We start from the raw sequence: 24,535 nt of genomic DNA on the forward strand, positions 1-24,535 counted from the left end.
TTTTTTCCCATTACCTCTTTGATAATTTTCCAAGTTGCAGTTGTGTTTGAACTGGCCTTTTTTATTTTATTAGAAAAATGCAATCTACGGGATGTACGGATAAGTTTTGTTAATTTGTTTCGATAAATTTTATATGTGTTTAGGTTAGTGTCAGTTGGATTGTGTAAATGTAATTTGTAGAGGCGATTGCGTGTTTGTATTGATTTCAATAAACCTTTAGTTATCCAAGGATTCCTGGGTTTATTTCGCTTATTACTCATTTTGCCTAAAGGAATATTCTTTTCATAATAATATTGCAATTTGTTACTAAAATGTTTATATGCAGTATTGACATCATTTACACTATATACCTCAGTCCATCCCTCGAAAAATAAATCCTGTTTCAGCAATTCTATATTACGTTTGGATTCTTTGCGATATATAAGCTCATCAAATGATTTACGGCCAGATAGTTTGCATTCACAAGTTAAAAATATGGGTAGGTGATCCGACACTTCAGAACACAATATTCCACCGATGGTTTTGTTGTTATGTACGTTTGAAAAAATATTGTCAATCTGAGTTGATGAATGTGGATTTATTCTGGTGGGTTTATTAATAATCGAAAAAAAGCCGTATGAATGCATCAACTGCATACAATTGGTTGAGTTACTGTTATCAGATGAGGGTGAGAAGTTGATATTAAAGTCACCAAGGATAAAATTGTGTTTATTTTCATCCCCTATTTTATGAAGATAAAAATCCAGTTCGTCACAGAATAAATCACAATTAGAATCAGGGGGTCTATAAATCAAACCTATGATGACGTTTTTGGCATTTGAGTTATTAATTTCGATAAATAAAGATTCAGCTTGTGTTAGTTTAATATCTGAACGGATTTTGAAGTTTATGTTTTGTGTAATATAAAACGCAACACCGCCACCTCTTCTTCCTTTGCGGTCCGCCCTAATCAACTTATAATTAGGCAAATTGAACATATCTGGAGAATTCTGATGTAACCAAGTCTCACTTATTCCAATGACGGAAAATGCAAAATTATTTAAAGAGTGTAAAAGGTTTTCAACGTATTCGAAATTTTTGTTCAGACTTCTGGAGTTTATATGTAAAAGTGAAATATTGTCTGGTTTGTAAGAAAATGAATTTTTGAATTCTTGGGGTGTGTAGTATTTGCTCTCGTTTATATCGTCGACAAGAATATCGGGAGTGTGCGCGTGCGAATTCATTTAACGATACGTATTATGTAAAGTACCGAAAATTTGGAGGATGAACAACTGCATGTGTGATGCTGGTGCGTTTGTGTGTGTACGAAGTGCAAGTGTGCGGGTAACTTCAAAATATAACACAAATAAAAATACAATAAGACCCATCTTGGTCACAGTTACAATAATTGCTTAGGAGCAACAGAGCGGAGCCCGACCGCCCGAGTAAAGGGTGTATTTTTGACACGCAAAATAGAGGGGCTGGGAAGAAACAAAATGCTTGATAACAATAATGACAAATCGGAGTACGATTATTAAATGGCAAAGAGGGATTTGACATTCCCGCTCATCAAAACTAGTTCAGTCTATAACAATGGATTTTGTGATTGACACAGGAGTTTTGCAAAACAAAGAGATTTGTTGTGCGGAGGAGAAAAATGTATGCATGTTAAAGCAGACTCTGAGATGATGCTTAATAGCAATAACGTCATTTCGGAGTACAATAATATTAAATGGCAAAGAGGGTTTTGACATTCCCGCTCAAAAAACAAAAAAAAGTTCAGTCAATTACAATATAACATATAGACTCAAATTTTTGGAATGCTATACAGATAATAATTATTGATAAAGAGTGAGGACTTCGGTCTTGATAATACCAGTCGTCAAGATCAAAGGATAACGAATACTTGTCTCAAGCCCATTTGAGGGTAAAGAATACATTCCTGCATGATACAAAGTTCTACTGCATGTCCCCTGGAAGGAATACAATCATGACAATTTAGGATTAGTGACAACCGTACAATTCTTTCAAGATTCAAATGCTTTACCCATTTGGACAATCGAATTTTCCATCATGATAATTGTCACATACAAAAACCAAAAAAATAAAAATAAACAAATAAATTGAGTTTTGAGAAGAAAGTTAGGCTTGTCAAACAATGGACCCATCGCACCCATGCGTCGAGTATTTCTGAGATAGAGCACCACTGCGGACCAACATGAAGATTGGTCAGCCGTGGCGCGGAGAAGCCACGCCCAAACGTTAGACACATGTGAACGATAAGTCCATGTATTTGTTACATTTTAATAAGCCCATCATATACGAATCGCGTGACTGACACGGGTGTTTTGCAAATCAAAGAGATTCGTTGTGCAGATGAGAAATATTCATGCATGCTAAAGCAGACCATGACATAATGTTTGATAGCATGACAATTCGGAGTACAATTATTAAGTGGCAAAGAGGGTTTTGACATGAATTCCCGGTCATCAAAACAATTTCAGTCAACCACAATAAAACAGATGGATCCAAAACAGTTGAACGCTATACAAATAATTATTGATAAAGGGTGAGGAATTCGTTCTTGACAATCCCAGTGATCAAGATCAAAGGTTAATACAAATTTGTCTACGACCCCGAGGCCAGTGGAGGGTAAGCTATACATTCCTGCATGATACAAAATGGAGCTGCATGACCCCCGAAAGGTCATGACAATTTGAGATTAGTGACAACAATACAATTCTCTCAAGATTCAAAAGCTTTACACATTTAATGTGGTTTTGAAAAGAAAGTTAGGCTGGTCAAACAATGGACCCATCGCACCCATGCGTCGAGTATTTCTGAGATAGAGCACCACTGCGGACCAACATGAAGATTGGTCAGCCGTGGCGCGGAGAAGCCACGCCCAAACGTTAGACACATGCGAACGATAAGTCCATGTATTTGTTACATTTTAATAAGCCAATCATATACGAATCGCGTGACTGACACGGGTGTTTTGCAAATCAAAGAGATTCGTTGTGGTTTTGAAAAGAAAGTTAGGCTGGTCAAACAATGGACCCATCGCACCCATGCGTCGAGTATTTCTGAGATCTAGAGCACCACTGCGGACCAACATGAAGATTGGTCAGCCGTGGCGCGGAGAAGCCACGCCCAGACGTTAGACACATGCGAACGATAAGTCCATGTATTTGTTACATTTTAATAAGCCCATCATATACGAATCGCGTGACTGACACGGGTGTTTTGCAAATCAAAGAGATTCGTTGTGCAGAGAAATATTCATGCATGCTAAAGCAGACTATGACATAATGTTTGATAGCATGACAATTCGGAGTACAATTATTAAGTGGCAAAGAGGGTTTTGACATGAATTCCCGGTCATCAAAACAATTTCAGTCAACCACAATAAAACAGATGGATCCAAAACAGTTGAACGCTATACAAATAATTATTGATAAAGGGTGAGGAATTCGTTCTTGACAATCCCAGTAATCAAGATCAAAGGTTAATACAAATTTGTCTACGACCCCTAGGGCAGTGGAGGGTAAGCTATACATTCCTGCATGATACAAAATGGAGCTGCATGACCCCCGAAAGGTCATGACAATTTGAGATTAGTGACAACAATACAATTCTCTCAAGATTCAAAAGCTTTACACATTTAATGTGGTTTTGAAAAGAAAGTTAGGCTGGTCAAACAATGGACCCATCGCACCCATGCGTCGAGTATTTCTGAGATAGAGCACCACTGCGGACCAACATGAAGATTGGTCAGCCGTGGCGCGGAGAAGCCACGCCCAAACGTTAGACACATGCGAACGATAAGTCCATGTATTTGTTACATTTTAATAAGCCAATCATATACGAATCGCGTGACTGACACGGGTGTTTTGCAAATCAAAGAGATTCGTTGTGGTTTTGAAAAGAAAGTTAGGCTGGTCAAACAATGGACCCATCGCACCCATGCGTCGAGTATTTCTGAGATCTAGAGCACCACTGCGGACCAACATGAAGATTGGTCAGCCGTGGCGCGGAGAAGCCACGCCCAAACGTTAGACACATGCGAACGATAAGTCCATGTATTTGTTACATTTTAATAAGCCCATCATATACGAATCGCGTGACTGACACGGGTGTTTTGCAAATCAAAGAGATTCGTTGTGCAGAGAAATATTCATGCATGCTAAAGCAGACTATGACATAATGTTTGATAGCATGACAATTCGGAGTACAATTATTAAGTGGCAAAGAGGGTTTTGACATGAATTCCCGGTCATCAAAACAATTTCAGTCAACCACAATAAAACAGATGGATCCAAACAGTTGAACGCTATACAAATAATTATTGATAAAGGGTGAGGAATTCGTTCTTGACAATCCCAGTAATCAAGATCAAAGGTTAATACAAATTTGTCTACGACCCCTAGGGCAGTGGAGGGTAAGCTATACATTCCTGCATGATACAAAATGGAGCTGCATGACCCCCGAAAGGTCATGACAATTTGAGATTAGTGACAACAATACAATTCTCTTAAGATTCAAAAGCTTTACACATTTAATGCGGTTTTGAAAAGAAACTTAGGCTGGTCAAACAATGGACCCATCGCACCCATGCGTCGAGTATTTCTGAGATAGAGCACCACTGCGGACCAACATGAAGATTGGTCAGCCGTGGCGCGGAGAAGCCACGCCCAAACGTTAGACACATGTGAACGATAAGCCCATGTATTTGTTACATTTTAATAAGCCCATCATATACGAATCGCGTGACTGACACGGGTGTTTTGCAATTCAAAGAGATTCGTTGTGCAGATGAGAAATATTCATGCATGCTAAAGCAGACTATGACATAATGTTTGATAGCATGACAATTCGGAGTACAATAAGTGGCAAAGAGGGTTTTGACATGAATTCCCGGTCATCAAAACAATTTCAGTCAACCACAATAAAACAGATGGATCCAAAACAGTTGAACGCTATACAGATAATTATTGATAAAGGGTGAGGAATTCGTTCTTGACAATCCCAGTAATCAAGATCAAAGGTTAATACAAATTTGTCTACGACCCCGAGGCCAGTGGAGGGTAAGCTATACATTCCTGCATGATACAAAATGGAGCTGCATGACCCCCGAAAGGTCATGACAATTTGAGATTAGTGACAACAATACAATTCTCTTAAGATTCAAAAGCTTAACACATTTAATGCGGTTTTGAAAAGAAAGTTAGGCTGGTCAAACAATGGACCCATCGCACCCATGCGTCGAGTATTTCTGAGATAGAGCACCACTGCGGACCAACATGAAGATTGGTCAGCCGTGGCGCGGAGAAGCCACGCCCAAACGTTAGACACATGTGAACGATAAGCCCATGTATTTGTTACATTTTAATAAGCCCATCATATACGAATCGCGTGACTGACACGGGTGTTTTGCAAAACTAAGAGATTCGTTGTGCAGACGAAAAATATTCGTGCATGCTAAAGCAGACCATGACATAATGCTTGATAGCAATGACAATTCGGAGTACAATTATTAAGTGGCAAAGAGGGTTTTGACATGAATTCCCGGTCATCAAAACAAGTTCAGTCAACTACAATAAAACAGATGGACCCAAAACAATTGAATGCTATACAGATAATAATTATTGACCCAGAGTTAGGAGTTCGTTCTTGACAAACCCAGTAATCAAGATCAAAGGTTGATAACAAAAAAACATTTAAAAAAAAACTTGTCTCCAGCCCCCAGCCCAGTGGAGGGTATGCAATAAATTCCTGTATGATTAAAAAAAAAAAAAAATGTTACCGTATGACTCCTGAAAGGTATACAATCATGACAATTTAGTATTCGTGACAACGTACAATTCTTCCAGGGTTCGACTGCTTTACGTATTTGGACAATCGAATTTTTCAAAATTTTCCAGAATTTTCCAGTCACAAAAAAGTAAAACACGCACACAAAAAACATCCTTTCTTTTTCTTTTTTAAATGCAGATTTGAAATGAAGGTTAGGCTGCTCAATTAATGAACCCGTCGCTCAAAGCGTCAATTATCTTTGTGATAGGGCGTCACAGCGGACCGATGTGAGGATCGGTCAGCCGTGGCGCGGAAAAGCCGCGCCCTGTTCCAACGTAACACGCACTTGAACGACGAGCCCAAATATTTGATACAGTTTGATAAGCGTTTCATACAAATATAGGCTTTGTGATTGATACAGGTGACCCTGCAAAACAAAGATTTTCTTTAAACCTTTCTGTCGGCATGCAAATTTAACCATAATTGGGTGACATTAATGGTCTAGTATGCAATGATTCCCATGGTCGGTTACCCGTTCAGATACATGTATTTAAGTCCAAGGGTTTATATATTGCTTTAACGACTATATTCAAGGTTAATGTTGCTGTAAATGGAACAATCTAACGTGGAAATATGCTGTAAAAGAGAGGGGTTAACACGAATCAAAATCCTGTTACAAAAAGCTTCCGTAATTCAAAGCAAGATGTACTTTGACACAAATACTTGCCCATAACCCAACGGGGGTGGGGGTGGGGGTGGGGAGGGGTTGGAAAATATGTAACTTCTAACCTGCGAATTAAGTGACGTCCAAGGGTCCATGGTTAGATGGTAGCTTTATCGGCCATGTACTACTCTACGGTCTATAGGGTGGTCTATACCCCATGAGAAAAAAGGTGGGCGGGGCCAAAAATATACAGAGCTACATGTACATTCTTAGTTATAAATATATCCTGCAGTGGACTGCGAATTGAATGATGTTTATAATCAGGTTTTACCACTGGAAATTGCAGTAATAATATAATGTAATACCTCCAACATTTGGTAAAGAGTTTGGAGTTGGCAAATGCTTGGGTTTAAACTTTCCATTCATCAAGTACAGCGATGGAAAATACATGCCTCCAACCTAACGGGTGTACTTTTCGTTGATCTCTAGGGTTTTAACAGTATTATTTATTTTTTTCTTTCTTTCTTTCTTTTTCCCCTTTTTTTCTTCACACGTTACATGAAATGGCTTCCTGTAAATATATCGACCAAATTCATGGTTTTTGTAACAAAAAATATGAAAAAAGGAAGCACTTTAGTTTTATCTTAGAGCATAAGCAAAAATCAGAGTCCTGATTACAAAATTGCTTCAGAAATTCAAAATTCAAAACAAAGATTTACTTTTCATGTATTATTGTTATTTCTAAGCAAGGCATTTGAAACTCGATGCAAGCAATGTACAGTGATATTAAAGTGACATAGAATATAATTATAAGTATGATTCATAAACTTCTCGTTTACTTTACTCACTTATATCAAATTTCGTTTTTCGGACCTCAAATTAAAAGATGAATAATTGTTTGTGTCACCTGGTAAAACGTTGATTTTGCTCATTCTCTGTAGGGATTCCATGTGGTAGAACCTTTCTCCTTCCATTGGAGGACGATTTTAGCACCTTGCAACTTTATTCTCGTAGATTGGTTTTTCTCCTTTCGCAACTTGTAACCAATTTCAGCAAGATGGCCGCGATGAGCCTTCAGGGTGGGAGGGAGGTCCGTCCTGACCGTTATGCGAGGGGCAGGCGGTGGTGCATGTCGCATTTCCGCTGCGTTTCCTAGTTGCTGCGATGTTTCCTTCGGGCGTCTTAGGTTCTCAAAAGAAGAAAGAATGAGATCTCTGTCTGGCATCTTGATGAATTTAGCGATTATCGGAGCGGGTCGGGAACGGGCTGGGGCACCGGCGTCTGGGGTCCTAGGTTGGTTGCGATAGGGTAATCTGTGGGCGTTGATCATTTGGATCTGTTTGGCGGTTTCCTCATTTATTCCAAGATGGATGAAAACTTTACAAAGCGTGCGATAGATATCCTCGTTTGGTTCGCTTTCAACCCCGTAGAATAGTAGATTTGGTTTTCTGTTGTAGATTTCCATCAGAAGAAGTTTTTCTTTTAGATTAGATATCTCCTCTTGAAGGGGCGCGATGCTAGCTGGTATGGAATTTTCTACTTCAGATATTTTGGCAGAGTTAAATTCAACTGAAGATTCCACATCTGTTAGGCGACGATGAAATGATTGTAGCTCGGTATTGATATTATCAAGTTTAGATAATATTTTATCTGAAAAGTCTGCAATGTCTCGTTGTAAAACCGCATTAGAGGGATCCGGGGTGGTAGGCGAACGAACTTTGTCAGTCGAGGTAGGCGAACGAACTTTGTCAGTCGGGGGAGCCGATGGGGCCGGCTGCTTACTTGCTGTTTGTCGGGTAGTGGGCCTCGGGCCATGGGATGCCATAATTTGCGTTGTGTAACGTGTAATCTTAATGGGTGGCAGGAGCTCCGCTCAAACCGTCCGTTCAGCTCGAAGTCATGTGGCCTCATGACTGTATGAACTTAATAAAAACATGTTCTTCAATTTTTGAATATTTTTTGTTAGAACAATATCAAGTCAGAATAAGAACAATTTTTTAGGGACGATGGATTGAAACAGTTCGAGGCTCATGAATACATGCAACAGGGTCATGCATACTATTCCTAAGCGTGTCACATCGTTTATTGACGATTTCCTGGTCGATGGCGCAATGTAATGGTTTAAAACCCGGTCGTTGCCTTGTAGCAAAGAATTCCTCACCCCCGGGTCTGGTTCCCTTCCCCCCTCGACCCGTCGTCCGGGAGGAGATAACTCTCCCGATGTCGAGCATGACCCTCGTTAAGTGACGCGAAAGACGTCATTGGACCGCCCACAATCGGACCGATGGAGCTCCTAAAATTTTTATTATAGATTAGCATTGGTGATGGTATAGTCACTAATATAGAGCGAGAAGAGAATTGGTGAAATTACACATCCTTGAGGAGCACCAAGATTCAGACATTTGATGATAGAGTTCAGATTATTGCACTTAACCCACTGTTGTCTATCGATAAGAATATTATGAATCATCCTATAAACAAGACAGGGTGTGACATTCATATTTAGTAGCTTATCTATCAGTATGTGAGGTCCAATCGTATTAAAGGAACTTGAGAAATCTATGAACACAGACCTAACATTAGACCTAGGAGTATCCAAATGCTGATACAGACCCTGTAGAAAAACAAGTTCTGCTTCTTCTACACCTCTATTATTCTGATATATGCAAACGGAGTCTTGTCAAAAATATCAACCTGGTTTCTCAGATGTCGATCTTAACAGCAACCGTTACCAGTAACCGTTACCAGCAATAACATTTCATAGGATTGCATGTAAGAGCTACTGGTCTATACTGATTCAGTTAACTAGGGTTTTTCATCTTATAGGAACTGGAATAATATATAATTGAGAATTTCCAAAGATGAGGAATTCTACCAGTATTCATGATCAATCGATAAATTTGTGTACTATACTACTACTACTACCGCACTACTACTACTACTACTACTACTACTACTACTACTACTACTACTACTACAACTATACTACTACACTTCTACTGTTACTACTACTACTACTACTACTACTACTACTACTACTACTACTACTGTACTACTACTATTGCTTTATATACTCTTGGTAGGTAAATGGTCAGAGAATTGACGTTGGTACAATTTCCTGAATTTATGAAATAGATGGTAACAGAAGATCATGATTAAGACAGTAATAGGGCCACACATTTTTGTAATGGTTAACAAGATGCAAATACTCTTTCACTATTGAAATAATACATTTGTTGTGCCATATGCTACAGATTCATGTAGCAGTTACACATGTTTTTGACTCCAGGAGATACTTGGGTTTCAAATATGGTGGGGGGGGGGGCATGCATGGGCATGTCAATCTGCCAATGGCTGACTCTCTCTAGAACTAGGTCTATTCACCTTAAGGTCCAAAAGGACTTTGACAATGCTTGTTAAAGCCACAGGGTAGTTAGCGTCCATGTGCATCGTAATTCGCTGACACTAGATTTGGTTAAATTACCAATTGATTTTTCTGTATGTGCAAAGGTCTTTGAAGCAGCGAACCTGTGGTCCCATCAGAAAATACTCCAATTTGCCTATATCTCGAGGGTGAGGGAAATTTGATATGATGATGAGAATTCCATACGGTGATAGCTAGGCTAGGGCACAGTTAGTGCTTTACACAAGATCTGCAACTGATCTCCACTCTTGGTAACTGACAAAATACCTGTTATTGGGTATAAACACCAGATTGGTGTCAAATTCCCAATGAAGAATCCACTACTATGCGTGAATACATGTAGCGATCTACACTTACCTCTAGAGCTAAATGATACGTTCTTATATTACACTTCACTATGACCATTTCTTTAACACACACTCACCCACTACAGTGACCCTGAAGTTACAGCTGATGTTTGGATAACCAGTCAGATAAACAGTGACAGTATGGTCTCCAAGAGAAAAGGAGGACCCACTGGCTCGAGTGTAGAGAATGGGGAACTCTACACCGTGTGTCGAAGTAGCAGGTTGCCAGCTTGCTGGTACTGCAATACCGGGGCCACCCTCTACCATCACGTTCTCCGGACAGTCAGGGGAAACAATCGCTGTAAGGAAGGAGGTGGGTATATACATAAGATTACCACACAGAGGCATGCCAGTGAGGTAATATCGTGCAGTAACATAATGGCTTCGATCACCTTCATTGGGGGAAAAATCAACCCCGTTACCCCCTCAAGGTGAAAGGTCATAGCTCATTAAATATGCAAAAACACCTAATTATTATGAGAATATGTGGTTAACTTCCTTGCCTAGTAATATAATAGTATAGTATTAATGACTGCTTTGAGAGAAATAAGTTGTTTTTATACGCTCAAGGGAAGGTTTGAATTGTGCTATTTCCCCGAGGCGTGCCGAGAGGAATAGCCCAATTGTAACCTTCCCGAGAGCCTATAAAAACAACTATTTCTCGAATATTAAAGCAGTCATTAATACTTTTATATGCCAAAAAAAAATAGACTAAAAAATAATTTTTTTTTTTTTTTTTTTTTGGTCGAAGATGGGACTCGATCTCTTGCGTACATTAGGTGATGTATCTTCAAACAACGCCGTAGACCACTCGGCCATCGCGCACTGTTAACATGTTTGGCAGTTTTCTCCAATATATACATTAAAATGAATTGAAAACGGATTCGCGTGATGGATGCTTCGCAAAAGCTCCATTAAACGGGCCCTTCTTTTACTTTTGCAATGCATATTGGCACAAACTTAGATCAAGATCTATCGGCAGATGTTGTTTTTTTGTTTTGGAAGTTTATTTTCGTCTTCATGTCAACAATGCAAGATAAAATTGTCGGTAAGATCGATCGAGATTCAATTGTATTGAAATTACCGACCAAATCTTCGCACACGTACGGTATCCTCAATCGCTCAAACCATTTTTTAACATGTAAACCTATGGGGTAACCATGGAGACTGACCTATTTTCCCAATAACCATGGTTATTGGGATTTTAGAACTGTTTTAACCATGGTTACTGGGAATTTTCGGGAACAGTTAAAGTTTATGAATGCAATTTCGACCAATCAGATTGCTGGATTTCTTAAGTGAGGTATATAATGTAGTCTAATGGAGGTAACTTGTTCTGAGGTATATAGGCCATACATGTCTGGAGTTTGATAGTAATCCATCTGTCGGTCCTATTGATAATGTTCACAAGCTATTTTTGCATACATAATGAGCCTCATGACCTTTGAACTTCGACTTCATGAGCTCAAAATCTAATCACTTCATTGGTAGCTCTGCAAGATATACATGACCCAAGTCTAATGGTAATCCGTCCATCGGTTCTAATAATAATGTACCGTATTGGCGATAAGGCCGCACCGCCGCATAGGCCGCACCCCTGATTTTGACATTTAAAAAAAAAAAAAAAAAAAATTGTCGGTAGTAGGGTCGATTTTACTCCATCTAGCCCATGCACCACTTTGTCAGTAGGAAGTAGTTCGACTGGCCATCACAAAACACCCCAACAAATTGGCCAAAATTACGATAAGGATGGGTTGTCTGACCGCCCTTAAAAAATCAGGGTCAATTATTTTGTCTGGCCCTTAACCCTAATAAGGCCGGGGGGGGGGGGGGCCATTATGCCCCCCCCCCTCCACGATTTTTCTGATTGTTCGAGAACGCATATGGATGGCGCCTCGCCGCTCGCTGACTTTTTTCTTTAGAGTCTTGCGCATCTTTAAAAAAAAAAAAAAAAAAATCGGACCTATAGTTACAAGGTCACGTGACCTTTTGTCTTTGCATGTCACCCCGAAAATCGCTCATTTTTGTGATTTGTGTACAAAACATATGGAAATGTCATTTTTCCTAAAAATAGATCAAACATTGGTTATTGGGTCTTGTTTAAAGTTTAAGTAGTTGTTTTGGGAGTCAAAATAATTGAATTGTAGGAAGAAATGAAAAAAAACAAAAAACAATAACATAAATAAGTTAAAAAAACAATGAAATACATAAGAAGTTATCAAAACAAGAGATAACATAAGGAATAAGCTGGCTCTTCCAATTTTTTTTTGTCGTATTATTGTTCCAAATGGTCTAATGAATATATGTAGTGAAAAAGAATGCTTAAATATGAATAATATAGGATTTATGGGTAAAAATGTGATTTTATGACGTTATTTGCATAAATTACCATAAATATGCAAATGAGGAATTTTTTTCAAAAAATTGAAATTATCATATTGTTCTATACACTTCACTTGACATGCGTGCAAATTTTCGCGGAGATCGGCCGTTTCACGGCCGAGATCTTAGGGGGGGGGGGGGCCATAATGGCCCCCCCCCGGCCGTAGTAAGACTTCAAATAGCCCGGCCTTATTAGGGTTAACCCTATCTAGCCCGGGCTATTTTGAAAATGCGTAGTTTTTTTTTTGGGGGGGGGGGGGCTTCTAATAATGATAATAATGATAAACCATTCTTATATAGTGCATATCACAAAAATAAATTAAGTCCCTATGCGGTCATAACAAAGAAAAAAGAGATAATAGCAGACTTGAGGGAAAAGACGAGAAAGAATAACTGCTTTATCATAACATTGTACTAATTTAACAAACCAACAAATGTGTCTATAAGAGACTCTTGAAATGTTTAACTGAATCAACCTGCTCAAGATGACTAGGTAATGTATTCCATGTGCAGGTGCCAGTTGAAAGGGTCTTGCACCATAGTAATGTGTTGATATTGAGGGAGGAACTAACAAGGATTTTGACTGAGAGCGAAGGTTTCTTGCCGGGCAAAATTTTGTTATCAATTGTTGTAAGTAATCAGGGCCTTATCCTTGCATGCACAAGAACACCAGTGTCCAAATCTTTAAATGAATCTGTTGTTTTACTGGCAGCCAATGGATTTTTTCTAAAACTGGGCTAATGTGATCATAAAGTCGAGTGTGAGAAACCAACTAAGGTCCCCCTCCTATGAGGTCAGCCGTGAATCGGGTGATTGCCACAAAAATTTGCATACATGTCAAGTGAAGTGCATAGATTACTATGGTAATTTAATTTTCACTCATTTGCATATTAATGGTAGTTTATGCAAATAAGGAATCAATCTTATATCCAATAATATTTAAACATTAATTTTCACTACATATATTCTTTCAACCATTTGGGATAATAATTAAAAGAAATACAATTGAAAGAGCCAGGTTATTCCTTATGTTATCTACTGTTTTGATACAGTGTATGTATATCTTTTGTTTTAATTATGTATTTTGATGTTTTTGTTGTTTTATTTAATTTCTAACTATAATTCAACTATTTTGAACTTAAACTATAAACAAGACCTAATACCTGATGTTTTTCATCTCTTTTTTTTGGAAGAATGAGAGTTCCATGTTTTTTGTACACAAATCACGAAAATGAGCGATTTTCTGGCTAAAATGCAAAGACAAAAGGTCACATGACTTTGTAACGGTAGGTCCGATTTTCAAAAAAATTACTTCAAAAGATGCGCAAGACTGGAAAGAAAAAAAGTAATAAAATTGCAGCACAACATTCTTTTGCGTTAAAAAATTAGTGCAAAAGTGTAGGGGGAGGTTCTAAAACGCCTGCCCCCTCCCCCCAGGCTAGATAGGGTAAAGCAGTGGCGGATCCAGGATTTGCCAATAAGGGGGACTTAAATTTGAAAATTGCTCCAACCAATATTTCGCTCAGTCGGGGTGGGGGGGGGGGGGGGGTGAGAATATTTTTTTTTTTTTTGCCCCCGGCAATTTGAAAATCGCTTGGGACTGTTCATTTTGCTCAGTGGGGTGGAGGGGGGGGGGGAGGGGGATCTTCGCCTGGGGTTAAACCCCATTCACCAAATTTTGTCAGAAAGAAGAGCTATGGCTGTATGTACATTACAACAACAAAAACAGACAAAGTTTTCTATCGGGTAGGGGCTGTAACAATCCCCAGAAGAATACACCAAAGTACCCTTAAACCAAGGTTTGCTGCCCTAACATGATCTGTTGTACAGAATTTTTTAAATTTACATTCTGACCTAGTGCACAGTTTTGGCAAATTTTGAAAACGTGATGGATAGTAATTTTTAAAAATTTTGATATTTGGATGCCCTGTAGATGGATTATAAGCACTAGAAAATTTAGCCCCTAAAACACTTCAAGTTTCGAGAAATTGAATAATCAAAAATTTGTCGGTGCTCCAGGTGAATTTTAAATAGCCTAAGGCTATTCCATGGTACATGTACATTGTAGCTGCGACCATGAAAATCTCAGAATATGCAGATCTGATTTGTAATTTCCAAACGGAAATAGCAAATCGGTCGATATGCCTTTAAATCTAAAGCAATTTCAGTCTTGAGAGGAATCTATGCAACATAAAGAGTTTATTATTTACAATGTCATCACTTTAGACTTGATTTCAACCGCAACAAAAATCATTGAATATTGTAAAATCACAAATGATTCCAGTATGTTCATTTTAACCAAATTCATGACCCCTTACAAAACTTTCTCCTACCTTTAAATAACTCAAAAAGTGTATAACTCAATTCAGTTCAAATTTACAATGAGCAAATCCGAGTTTTATAATATTATAGTTCTTTAAAGGCCCACTGCACTACTTGTAGCTACTTGCGCCCTCTAAATAACAAACAATGCCTAATCGGTGACCATTGGTCCCCCATGATCCTCCTTTTCTTATGTTAACTGAGAGCTGATTTGATGAGATAACCACCTGTCCAGTGACCTTGCAGGGCGTTCTAATCCCTCCTGTAAACTACGGCAGATAAGCTTTAAGGTGCAATTTGATGTCAAATGATCGATTGATTAGTAAGTGATTGAACTGTAAACTTATATTTCCCATTTTTGGGGACAGAATTGTGTTAACACACCCATTGAAAATATGTATTCGTTTTACAAGACATACTGGAGGAGATTGTCAGGTATCTGGGCTATGTGACTGCCATGTGGATATTTACCATTCATATGTTACTTTATTTCACAACTTATTAATGAAATAATCATTTGAAATCAAAGTGCCCTGAAGGAAAGGAAAAGGAAATACATGTAACCTACGTTACAATAAAAGAATTTCCACTTCATTTTTCACTTGGAAATAAAGTATACCTGTTACTTACCTATTACACTAACGTTAAAGATGCAGGAGTAATTACTCAAACCACCATAGGTAACGTTCACAGTGGTAACTCCGATGGAGAACGATGAATTGGTTGGGGGATCAGCTGCCACAAATGCGGAAATTGATGACCCTGGTGCGTATGCGCTAGTGTATTGGTAGTCTACAGTGATGTTGCTTTCTACAGCAAGGTTGATGTAGGCCGTATTAGTTTCACATGGTGCTAAATAAAGAGAAAAGGGAAAATCGTTACTCTCACAACTAGGGCGGATCTAGGGTTCTGTAAGCATTGGACATATACGAAAAATATCCAACAATCAACAATACTAACATTGCTCTTGCGTACTTAAAGACACTCAGTAGTTAGCTCTCATGGGGAATTCAACACCGTTCGGGTGTACCCAATAAGAGGTGCTGTCAATTACCAGAATTAGCCATCAGTTTTATGAACACCAGGCCTTATGTAACGTACTGCGTTTCCCACGCATTCCCCCCCATGGTAAAGTCATTATCTCACTTTCCCGACACCCGAAGACTCTCAATAGACGAGGGGGTATTTCTCGATTGGCCACCGGGTTCGCTGTGTGCAGGCCTAATACCTGTACACACGTTTATGATTTTTATTATCCACCAAGTCTGGTGTCAGCAAATTATGGCCTTCTCCACATGGAAACTGACAAGTGACTCCCTTTAAGGAATGCTATGCTAAGGGAGGTGGGCAGAGGCTGACTATTCCCTTTTACATCCAACAGTGTCAAATTGAATTTAAAATTGAATTATATACTGTATACAGGCCTGAGATATGGGGGGTATTGAGGCTAGAATATCAACATAAAGATGAATCCAAACCATTTTACAAAACCATTTCATGCAATATCACTAAAAGGTGTGCTTCTTCAGCAGCTATAGAGTGGTGAAGTGTGACGTCATCAAAAAATCTATTTTTGGAATTTCTCAATTTTTTTCTTCATTTTCCGAAAGAGCATCAATAATAATGTCCGAATGTTGAAAACCAATTGAATATGTTAAGTACTGGCTGAGATATGACCATCTGAATAAATAGATTTCCTAAAAGAACTCAGTGTTATATGCTCTGGTTCATAACATTACGAGCCGGAGCAATATAACACTGAGTTCCTGTAGGACATATATTTATTCAGATGGACATTCAGACATTATTTTTGATGCTCTTTTGGAAAATTGAGAAAAAATGGAAATATTGTAAAAATATATTTTCATGATGTCGAAGCTTCGGTACTTTATAGCCTACTATAGGAGCGACCTCCGGGGGAAGGGGCGGGGGATAGGCCATACACACCCCAAATAACACTTTCCTTTCAGTGAATTCTACTTTCTTGTAAATGTTTATATTCATGAGGTATGGTTTGGATTGTGTTATATGCCCTCTCAGTCGCCTGCCGATGACCACACGTAAAGTTAACAGTATATAGGCACTAATACTGATCGATATCGATGATGATGATGATGATGATGATTATGATATAATAAAAGCCCTAACTCTTGCTGTGCCCATGTCTCATTAGTGGCAAAAACATCTTTTCAATCACACATTGCTTGAAGAACATGCTTTTTATGATGGTAAATTTATTTCAATGTTTATTGCAAGAATCTAGCATTCAAAATCATCACTACTACGTAGAGCTGAGATTGTGATAAGTCCTAAGTAATCACTAGCGCTGTAATAACCCCCCCCCCCGCCAAGACCTTGATGGGGTGATACAGGGAAGGCGCGTACTCGGGGGGGGGGGGGGGGGGGGGGGGGGAGGGGGGTTGGCAGTCGAAACCCCCCACTCCAATTTTTGTTGTTGTGTATTTTGGACGAAACCCCCCCTCATTGTTTTAATTAAAAAATAATTTCAAAAAAATTGTGCTAATGAGTGACCCAAAAAAGGTGACCCCCCCCCCCCCTCCAACGGAACAAAATATTGATCGGCCAAAAGAAAAAAAATGTGTTCCCCCCCCCTCCCGCGCTTATTCAGCGGCTGGCTGAGTCATTGCGAAATTTTTCATCAAATCCTGGACCAAAATTATTTTTTTAAATGTGTGCTTTTACCCCCCCCCCCCCAGCGCTTATTCAGTCGTTACGAAATTTGCAGCGCGATTTTCAAATTTCAAACCCCCCCCCCTTCAAAAAAATCCTGTGTACACGCCTGATACAGGGTGCGTTCAAGCGATTTTTTGAAGCTAGAATCACGAATCACAAATCAAAAGGTCGTTAAAAAACATGGTTACTGCGGGAAAGCGTTCAAGAGATTTTTCATCGATGCTGATTAATTCTCGCTCATTTCAAGCCTAGCCACTGCTCATCACACTGTGCAGATAGACCAAGGAAGTATATGTCAACTTTGCAGCATGCTTTCTATCTGTGTTTACGATCGACTGTCGGTCAACCGGAACAGGCCACGATAATGACATCAGGCGCGGATCCAGGATTTTTAAGGGTGGGGCCAAATTTGAAATTATGCGAGCTAAATATTGGTACGTAATGGTGAACAGCAGTGACGTAACGAGCAAAAACGTTTGGGAGGCATTAAAAAAACTCTGCATCACCCCATTCTCTAACATGCAGGCCCCGCTGAACGTTTTTCAAAGTGGGTGGGGGTATTTACGATCAGGTAGAGCGTAGCGTAATTTGGCGTGGGGTCTAGGGACAAAGCCCTGGCTCAGGGGTATGGGCATTTACTTACGGTCATTGTGACAATGGCAGGTAACTTATTGGCGTGGGCTCAGGGGGCGGATCCCCCTGAAGCTCAGGGTTTTTAGGCGTTTAAATTCTTGTCAGATAAGCATTTTTTGATACCTTATTATTTTGTGACACTGGCGGGACACTATTTGGCGTTGGGTCCAAGGGGCGGAGCCCCCTGAATTTTAAGGGTTTTAGGCATTTAATTACCGTCAGATGAATATCTAAGGGCCCCACCTTAGGGCTCTAGGTGGAATCCGGGGGGCAGAGCCCCCAGAAGCCCAGGGGTTTTAGGTATTTAATCACGGTCAGAGGAGCATATTTTGATACTTTATTATTTTGTGACACTGGCAGTTCACTATTCTTTCTTTCTTGCTCTCTTTCTTTCTATTTCTCTTTAATATACTTTTTCAAAAAAAGTGGTTCCTGTGTTATAGTGTTCGGGTATTTTTTAACGAGAGCTTTTCATATATAATTATTAAAGAATTATTACCGGTACCTAGCTTCATCCATTTAATTATTTTTGGGCAAAAAAGAGCTTCCTTAAAAGATGTCTTGTCATCACTCTTTAACGTACTGTACATGCTACACAAATGAGGAACCAACATTTAAAGGATTTTAAGGAACCTCATTCTAATTTTACGATAATTTTCATGAACAAAATTGAATAAACTTATAGAGAGATTGCTCAATGGCATTAGTCAGGGTAATGGATTTCCTACAACAATTGTACACAACATTATAATATGGTTAACCCTATCTAGACCGGGGTTTTAAAAAAATACATAGCCGGGGGGGCCCCTATGATCTCAGTCGCGGAAATGTGCATGCATGTCAAGTGAAGTGCATAGATTACTATGGTAATTTCTTAATTTTTTTTTTTTTTTTTTTGGGGGGGGGGGGGGGCAAAATTGACTCATTTGCATATTTATGGTAATTTATGCAAATAAGGTAATGAAATTCTCATTTTTACCCATAAATCATATATTCTGTGTATTTAAACATTATTTTTCACTACATATATTCTTCAGATCATTTGGGATAATAATACAACAAAAGAAATTGGAAGAGCCAGGTTATTCCTTATCTATTAATTTGATAGTTTCTTATGTATCTCTTTGATTTTTTAATTAATGTATTTCATTGTTAAAAAAAAATTATATATTAATTCTAACTATAATTCAACTATTTTGAACCCCATGTAATTTCAAAACAAGACCAAATTACCAATGTTTTATATCTTTGTTGGAAAAATTAAATTTCCATGTTTAGTACACAAGTCACGAAAATGAGCGATTTTGGGGCTGACATGCAAAGACGAAAGGTCATGTGACTTTGCAACGGTAGGTCCAATTTTTCAAAGATTCTTTGGCGTTGAAAAATTATTGTAAAAAATGGCTAATTAGGGTTAATGAGTGAAGGCGTTTGGAAAGTTAGCATTGTTCAGGTTTTGACAAAATCACAAAACCATTGAGTTAATCAAACAACAACAACAACGACTATACTACTATGTACTGCTACTAGTATAACACTACTACAACTTCTTCTTCTACTACGACTACTTTATGTATTCCTAGTCTCCTACTACTGCTACTACTACTACTACTACCGTACTACTACTACTACTACTACTACTACTACTACTACTTCTACCGTACTACTACTACTTTATGTATTCCTAGTCTCCTACTACCGTGCTACTACTACAACAATAACTATTATTACTACTACTACCACCGTTATATAATATTACGCTATGTACTCCTCCTATGACTACTACAGCTAATACCGTACTACTACTACTTTAAGTACATGTACTACTTATACTACTACTTCTACTACTATTACTACCACCACTGTGCTACTTCTACTACTACTACTACTACTACTACTACTACTGCTGCTGCTGCTACAACTGTACTGCTACTACTACTACCACTACTACTACTGCTTAATGTACTCCTACTACTACCACCGTACTACTACTACTACTTAATATACTCTTGGTCGGTAAATGGTTAGAGAATTGATGTTGGAACGTCATTAATTCAACCAAAGTTTGACATGAAAAAGTGGATGTTGGGCTGCCATCGCGGAAAGTGGTTGGAATGAAGTAGGTTGGTAAATGGTTTAATCAATAATTCACCCTGTAAATGATTTTTTGAATTATTATAAGCATTACAAATGAGTATCACTATCATATTATCAAAGAAAGAATTTCAGAAAATTGTAATAATAATATTTAATATTTATACAGCACACATATCCACCTCTCAAGGTGCTGCAATATAGGCTACCGATTTTGGTGCTCAAATGGGAGAGGTATTCAGAAGGATGTCAAAGAGAACTGCCTTTGATTGCGATTACAGATCGAATTTGGCAAAAATGAGTGAAAAAAGGAAGTTTGCGAAAGTTTGATATTGGGCAAATAATAACTTATGAAAACCAAGGAGGTTCAAGGTTCAAGTTTCAAAAGTGGGGATTATTAGAGAACCTTCTGTTTACTTCATAACTTCACGTATTATGTTTAAGTTGGCCTTTTTAAAAACATTTGTTTTGTACCACCAATTTCCTAGATATGTCAAATTCTTTAGATTATGATGCATGATACTAGGCCTCCCAGAAAACACTGATTTATATAATATCTGCCAACAAGATGCTTGAATGCCAATCCCTGAATTTATGAAGTAGATGGTAACAGAAGATCATAAGACGGGAGGAAGGCTACATCATCTAATAACTATTGAAAAAATATGTTTGTTGTGCCATATGCTACAAACCTCTAGATCTAAATAATACGTTCTTATGATTACACTATATGATTGTTTCTCTAAAACGTGGTTATGAACACACACTCACCCACTACAGTGACCGTGAAGTTACAGTTGTAGTGTGGATAACCAGTCAGATAAGCAGTGACAGTATGGTTTCCAAGAGAAAAGGAGGACCCATCGGCCGGAGTGTAGAGAATGGGGAACACATTACCGTGTGTCGAAGTAGCAAGTTGCCAGTTTGCTGATACTGCAATACCGGGGCCACCCTCTACCATCACGTTCTCCGGACAGTCAGGGGAAACAATGGCTGTAAGGAGGGAGGTGGGTATATACATGTACACAAGATTAACACACAGATCCGCATGCAAGTGAGGAGATATCAGGTAGATCTAATGATATGATCGACAGGGTTGGGCGGTAAATACCGGTGGCTGTTAATACCGGTAAATAAGATGCGCGTCCGGTAAATATGTAAAAAACGGGAAATATGATATTAATTCTCTATTTATTAATAATTTTACTTGGTTTTTAGCCTCATAACTAAAAATATTGTTCTGAATAATTAGCAGCACAAAATCATAATAGGAACACACAAACAGATTTGTAAAATCCTCACTGCATACATTTACACACCCAAACAAAGGGCATTTTGTTCATATGCTAATTAATAGGTATTCATGAATATTGTAATTAGCAACTGGGAACCAAAACCTTCATACAAGTTACTTTTATTGTAAAGTTTAAGATATTTGAATAAAATCAGTGAAAATTAGAACAAAATCGGGCAAGGAATAAGGAAGTTCAAGTTTTTTTAAATGACTAGTCACTAGAGGGCGATATTCAATTTGATGACATCATTGGAAAACTCTCCATGCCTTTTGTACATCAAATTTCATGTTTTTCCTTCTTTCTAGTGATTGAGATAATAGAATGCAAGATGATATTCTACTTCACATGTTATGAAATCCTATCAAGAACACAAATAAATACAACAAAAAAAAACGAAAGAATTGTGAAATTTGATGTACAAAAGGCATGAAGAGTTGTCCTCAAATGATGACATCAAATTGAATATCGCCCTCTAGTGACTACTGTACTGCTACTACTACTACCACTACTACTACTGCTTAATGTACTCCTACTACTACCCACCGTACTACTACTACTACTTAATATACTCTTGGTCGGTAAATGGTTAGAGAATTGATGTTGGAACGTCATTAATTCAACCAAAGTTTGACATGAAAAAGTGGATGTTGGGCTGCCATCGCGGAAAGTGGTTGGAATGAAGTAGGTTGGTAAATGGTTTAATCAATAATTCACCCTGTAAATGATTTTTTGAATTATTATAAGCATTACAAATGAGTATCACTATCATATTATCAAAGAAAGAATTTCAGAAAATTGTAATAATAATATTTAATATTTATACAGCACACATATCCACCTCTCAAGGTGCTGCAATATAGGCTACCGATTTTGGTGCTCAAATGGGAGAGGTATTCAGAGGGATGTCAAAGAGAACTGCCTTTGATTGCGATTACAGATCGAATTGGCAAAAATGAGTGAAAAAAGGAAGTTTGCGAAAGTTTGATATTGGGCAAATAATAACTTGTGAAAACCAAGGAGGTTCAAGTTTCAAAAGTGGGGATTATAAGAGAACCTTCTGTTTACTTCATAACTTAATTCACGTATTATGTTTAAGTTGGCCTTTTTAAAAACATTTGTTTTGTACCACCAATTTCCTAGATATGTCAAATTCTTTAGATTATATGATGCATGATAGTAGGCCTCCCAGAAAACACTGATTTATCTGCCAACAAGATGCTTGGAATGCCAATCCCTGAATTTATGAAGTAGATGGTAACAGAAGATCATAAGACGGGAGGAAGGCTACATCATCTAATAACTATTGAAAAAATATGTTTGTTGTGCCATATGCTACAGACCTCTAGATCTAAATAATACGTTCTTATGATTACACTTCAATATGATTCTTTCTCTAATATGTGGTTATGAACACACACTCACCCACTACAGTGACCGTGAAGTTACAGTTGTAGTTGTGTGTGATAACAAGTCAGATAAGCAGTGACAGTATGGTTTCCAAAGAGGAAAAGGAGGACCGATTGGCTGGAGTGTAGCTAATGGGGAACTCTTCACCGAGTGTCGAAGTAGCAGGTTGCCAGCTTGCTGATACTGCAATACCGGGGCCACCCTCTTCGTATACCATCACGTTCTCCGGACAGTCAGGGGAAACAATCGCTGTCAGGAGGGAGGTGGGTATATACACAAGATTAACACACAGATCCGCATGCAAGTGAGGAGATATCAGGGGCTTTCATCGAAAGGGTGCGTTGCGGTGCGGCGCGGTGTGGTGTGCTCAACGCACCCATTCGATAAAAGAGGGGGGCCTTTTCTCGAAAGGGTGCGTTGAGAGCGGAGTACCGTTTTAACACACCCTTTCGATAAACGACTCAGCCAGTGGGGTGCGTCGAGGCTTTCTCGAAAGGGTGCGTCGACTAGTCTTCGCATCAGTCGTTTAAAATGAGGATCTCGGACAGAAGGTAATAGTTGCCAATCTAAGTATATCGAAAATGTATTAAATAAAATGGAATGGTCTTGATTACAGAGTGGTCTCTTTCGTTATTACTATGTTGATGGGGGAGACAGAGAGAAGGAAAAAAGGGAAAGGGAAGATAAAAGGGAAGAAAGAAGAATAAGAAGAGAAGAGGGAAACGGGGGGGGGGGCGAAGGACTCTTGCCCCCCCCCCCGCCAAAAAATAAATCAGAGAGAGAGAAGGGAAAGGGAAAGAGAAGATAAAAGGAAAGAAAGAAGAAGAAGAAGGAAAGAGGGAAACGTGGGCAAAGGACTTTTGCCTCCTCCCCCACCAACAAATAAATAGGAGAGAGAGAGCGATAGAGAGAAAGGAAAAGGAAAGGGAAAGAGAATATAAAAGGAAAGAAAGAAGAATAAGAAGAAAAGAGGGAAACGGGGGCTAAGGGCTCTTGCCTCCTCCCCCCCGCCAACAAATAAATAGGAGAGAGAGAGAGAGAGAGAGAGAAGGGAAAAGGAAAGAGAAATAAAAGGAAAGAAAGAAGAATATAAGAAGAAAAGAGGGAAACGGGGCGAAGGGCTCTTGCCTCCTCCCCCCCCCCCCGCCAACAAATAAATAGGAGAGAGAGAGAGAGAGAGAGAGAGAAGGGAAAGGAAAAGAAAATATAAAAGGAAAGAAAGAAGAAGAAGAAGGAAAGATGGATACGGAGGAAGGGCGAAAGGTTCTACCCCCCCCCTTCCCGCCAAAAAAATTAATAAGAGAGAGAGAGAGAGAAAGGGAGAGGGAAAGAAAATCTAAAAGGAAAGAAAGAAGAGGAAAAAGAATTAGAAAAGAGGGGAAAGGGGGCGAAGGGCTCTTGCCAACAAAATAAATAAGAGAAAGAGAGAAGGGAAAGGGAAAGAGAAGATAAAAGGAAAGAAAGAAGAGGAAGAAGAAGAAGAAAAGAGGTAAACGGG

The 24,535-nt window shown here is 38.7% G+C and overlaps 1 protein-coding gene across 4 annotated transcripts in view; it reads right to left on the reverse strand.

The window, feature by feature from the left end:
• LOC115918120 (hyalin-like) overlaps positions 1–23,351 on the reverse strand; it is a 42,048-nt gene extending 18,697 nt beyond the window's left edge. Inside the window, exons 1-4 of one of the 4 annotated variants that reach the window (XM_030973955.1) lie at positions 23,053–23,351; positions 21,107–21,328; positions 15,545–15,766; positions 10,288–10,509 (exon numbers count right to left, since the gene is read on the reverse strand). In XM_030973955.1, the coding sequence (XP_030829815.1) occupies positions 10,288–10,509; positions 15,545–15,766; positions 21,107–21,296 (634 nt within the window). In that variant the 5' untranslated portion in view covers positions 21,297–21,328; positions 23,053–23,351. Of the gene's footprint in view, positions 1–10,287; positions 10,510–15,544; positions 15,767–21,106; positions 21,478–23,052 lie in introns of those variants that run through there. The other 3 variants (XM_030973954.1, XM_030973956.1, XM_030973957.1) reach the window with 3 other exon arrangements.
• Between the last annotated feature and the right edge of the window lie 1,184 nt (positions 23,352–24,535).

The sequence above is a fragment of the Strongylocentrotus purpuratus genome, unplaced genomic scaffold, assembly GCF_000002235.5.
Source record: "Strongylocentrotus purpuratus isolate Spur 01 unplaced genomic scaffold, Spur_5.0 spur5_scaffold_7, whole genome shotgun sequence".
Taxonomy (NCBI): Eukaryota; Metazoa; Echinodermata; class Echinoidea; order Camarodonta; family Strongylocentrotidae; genus Strongylocentrotus; species Strongylocentrotus purpuratus.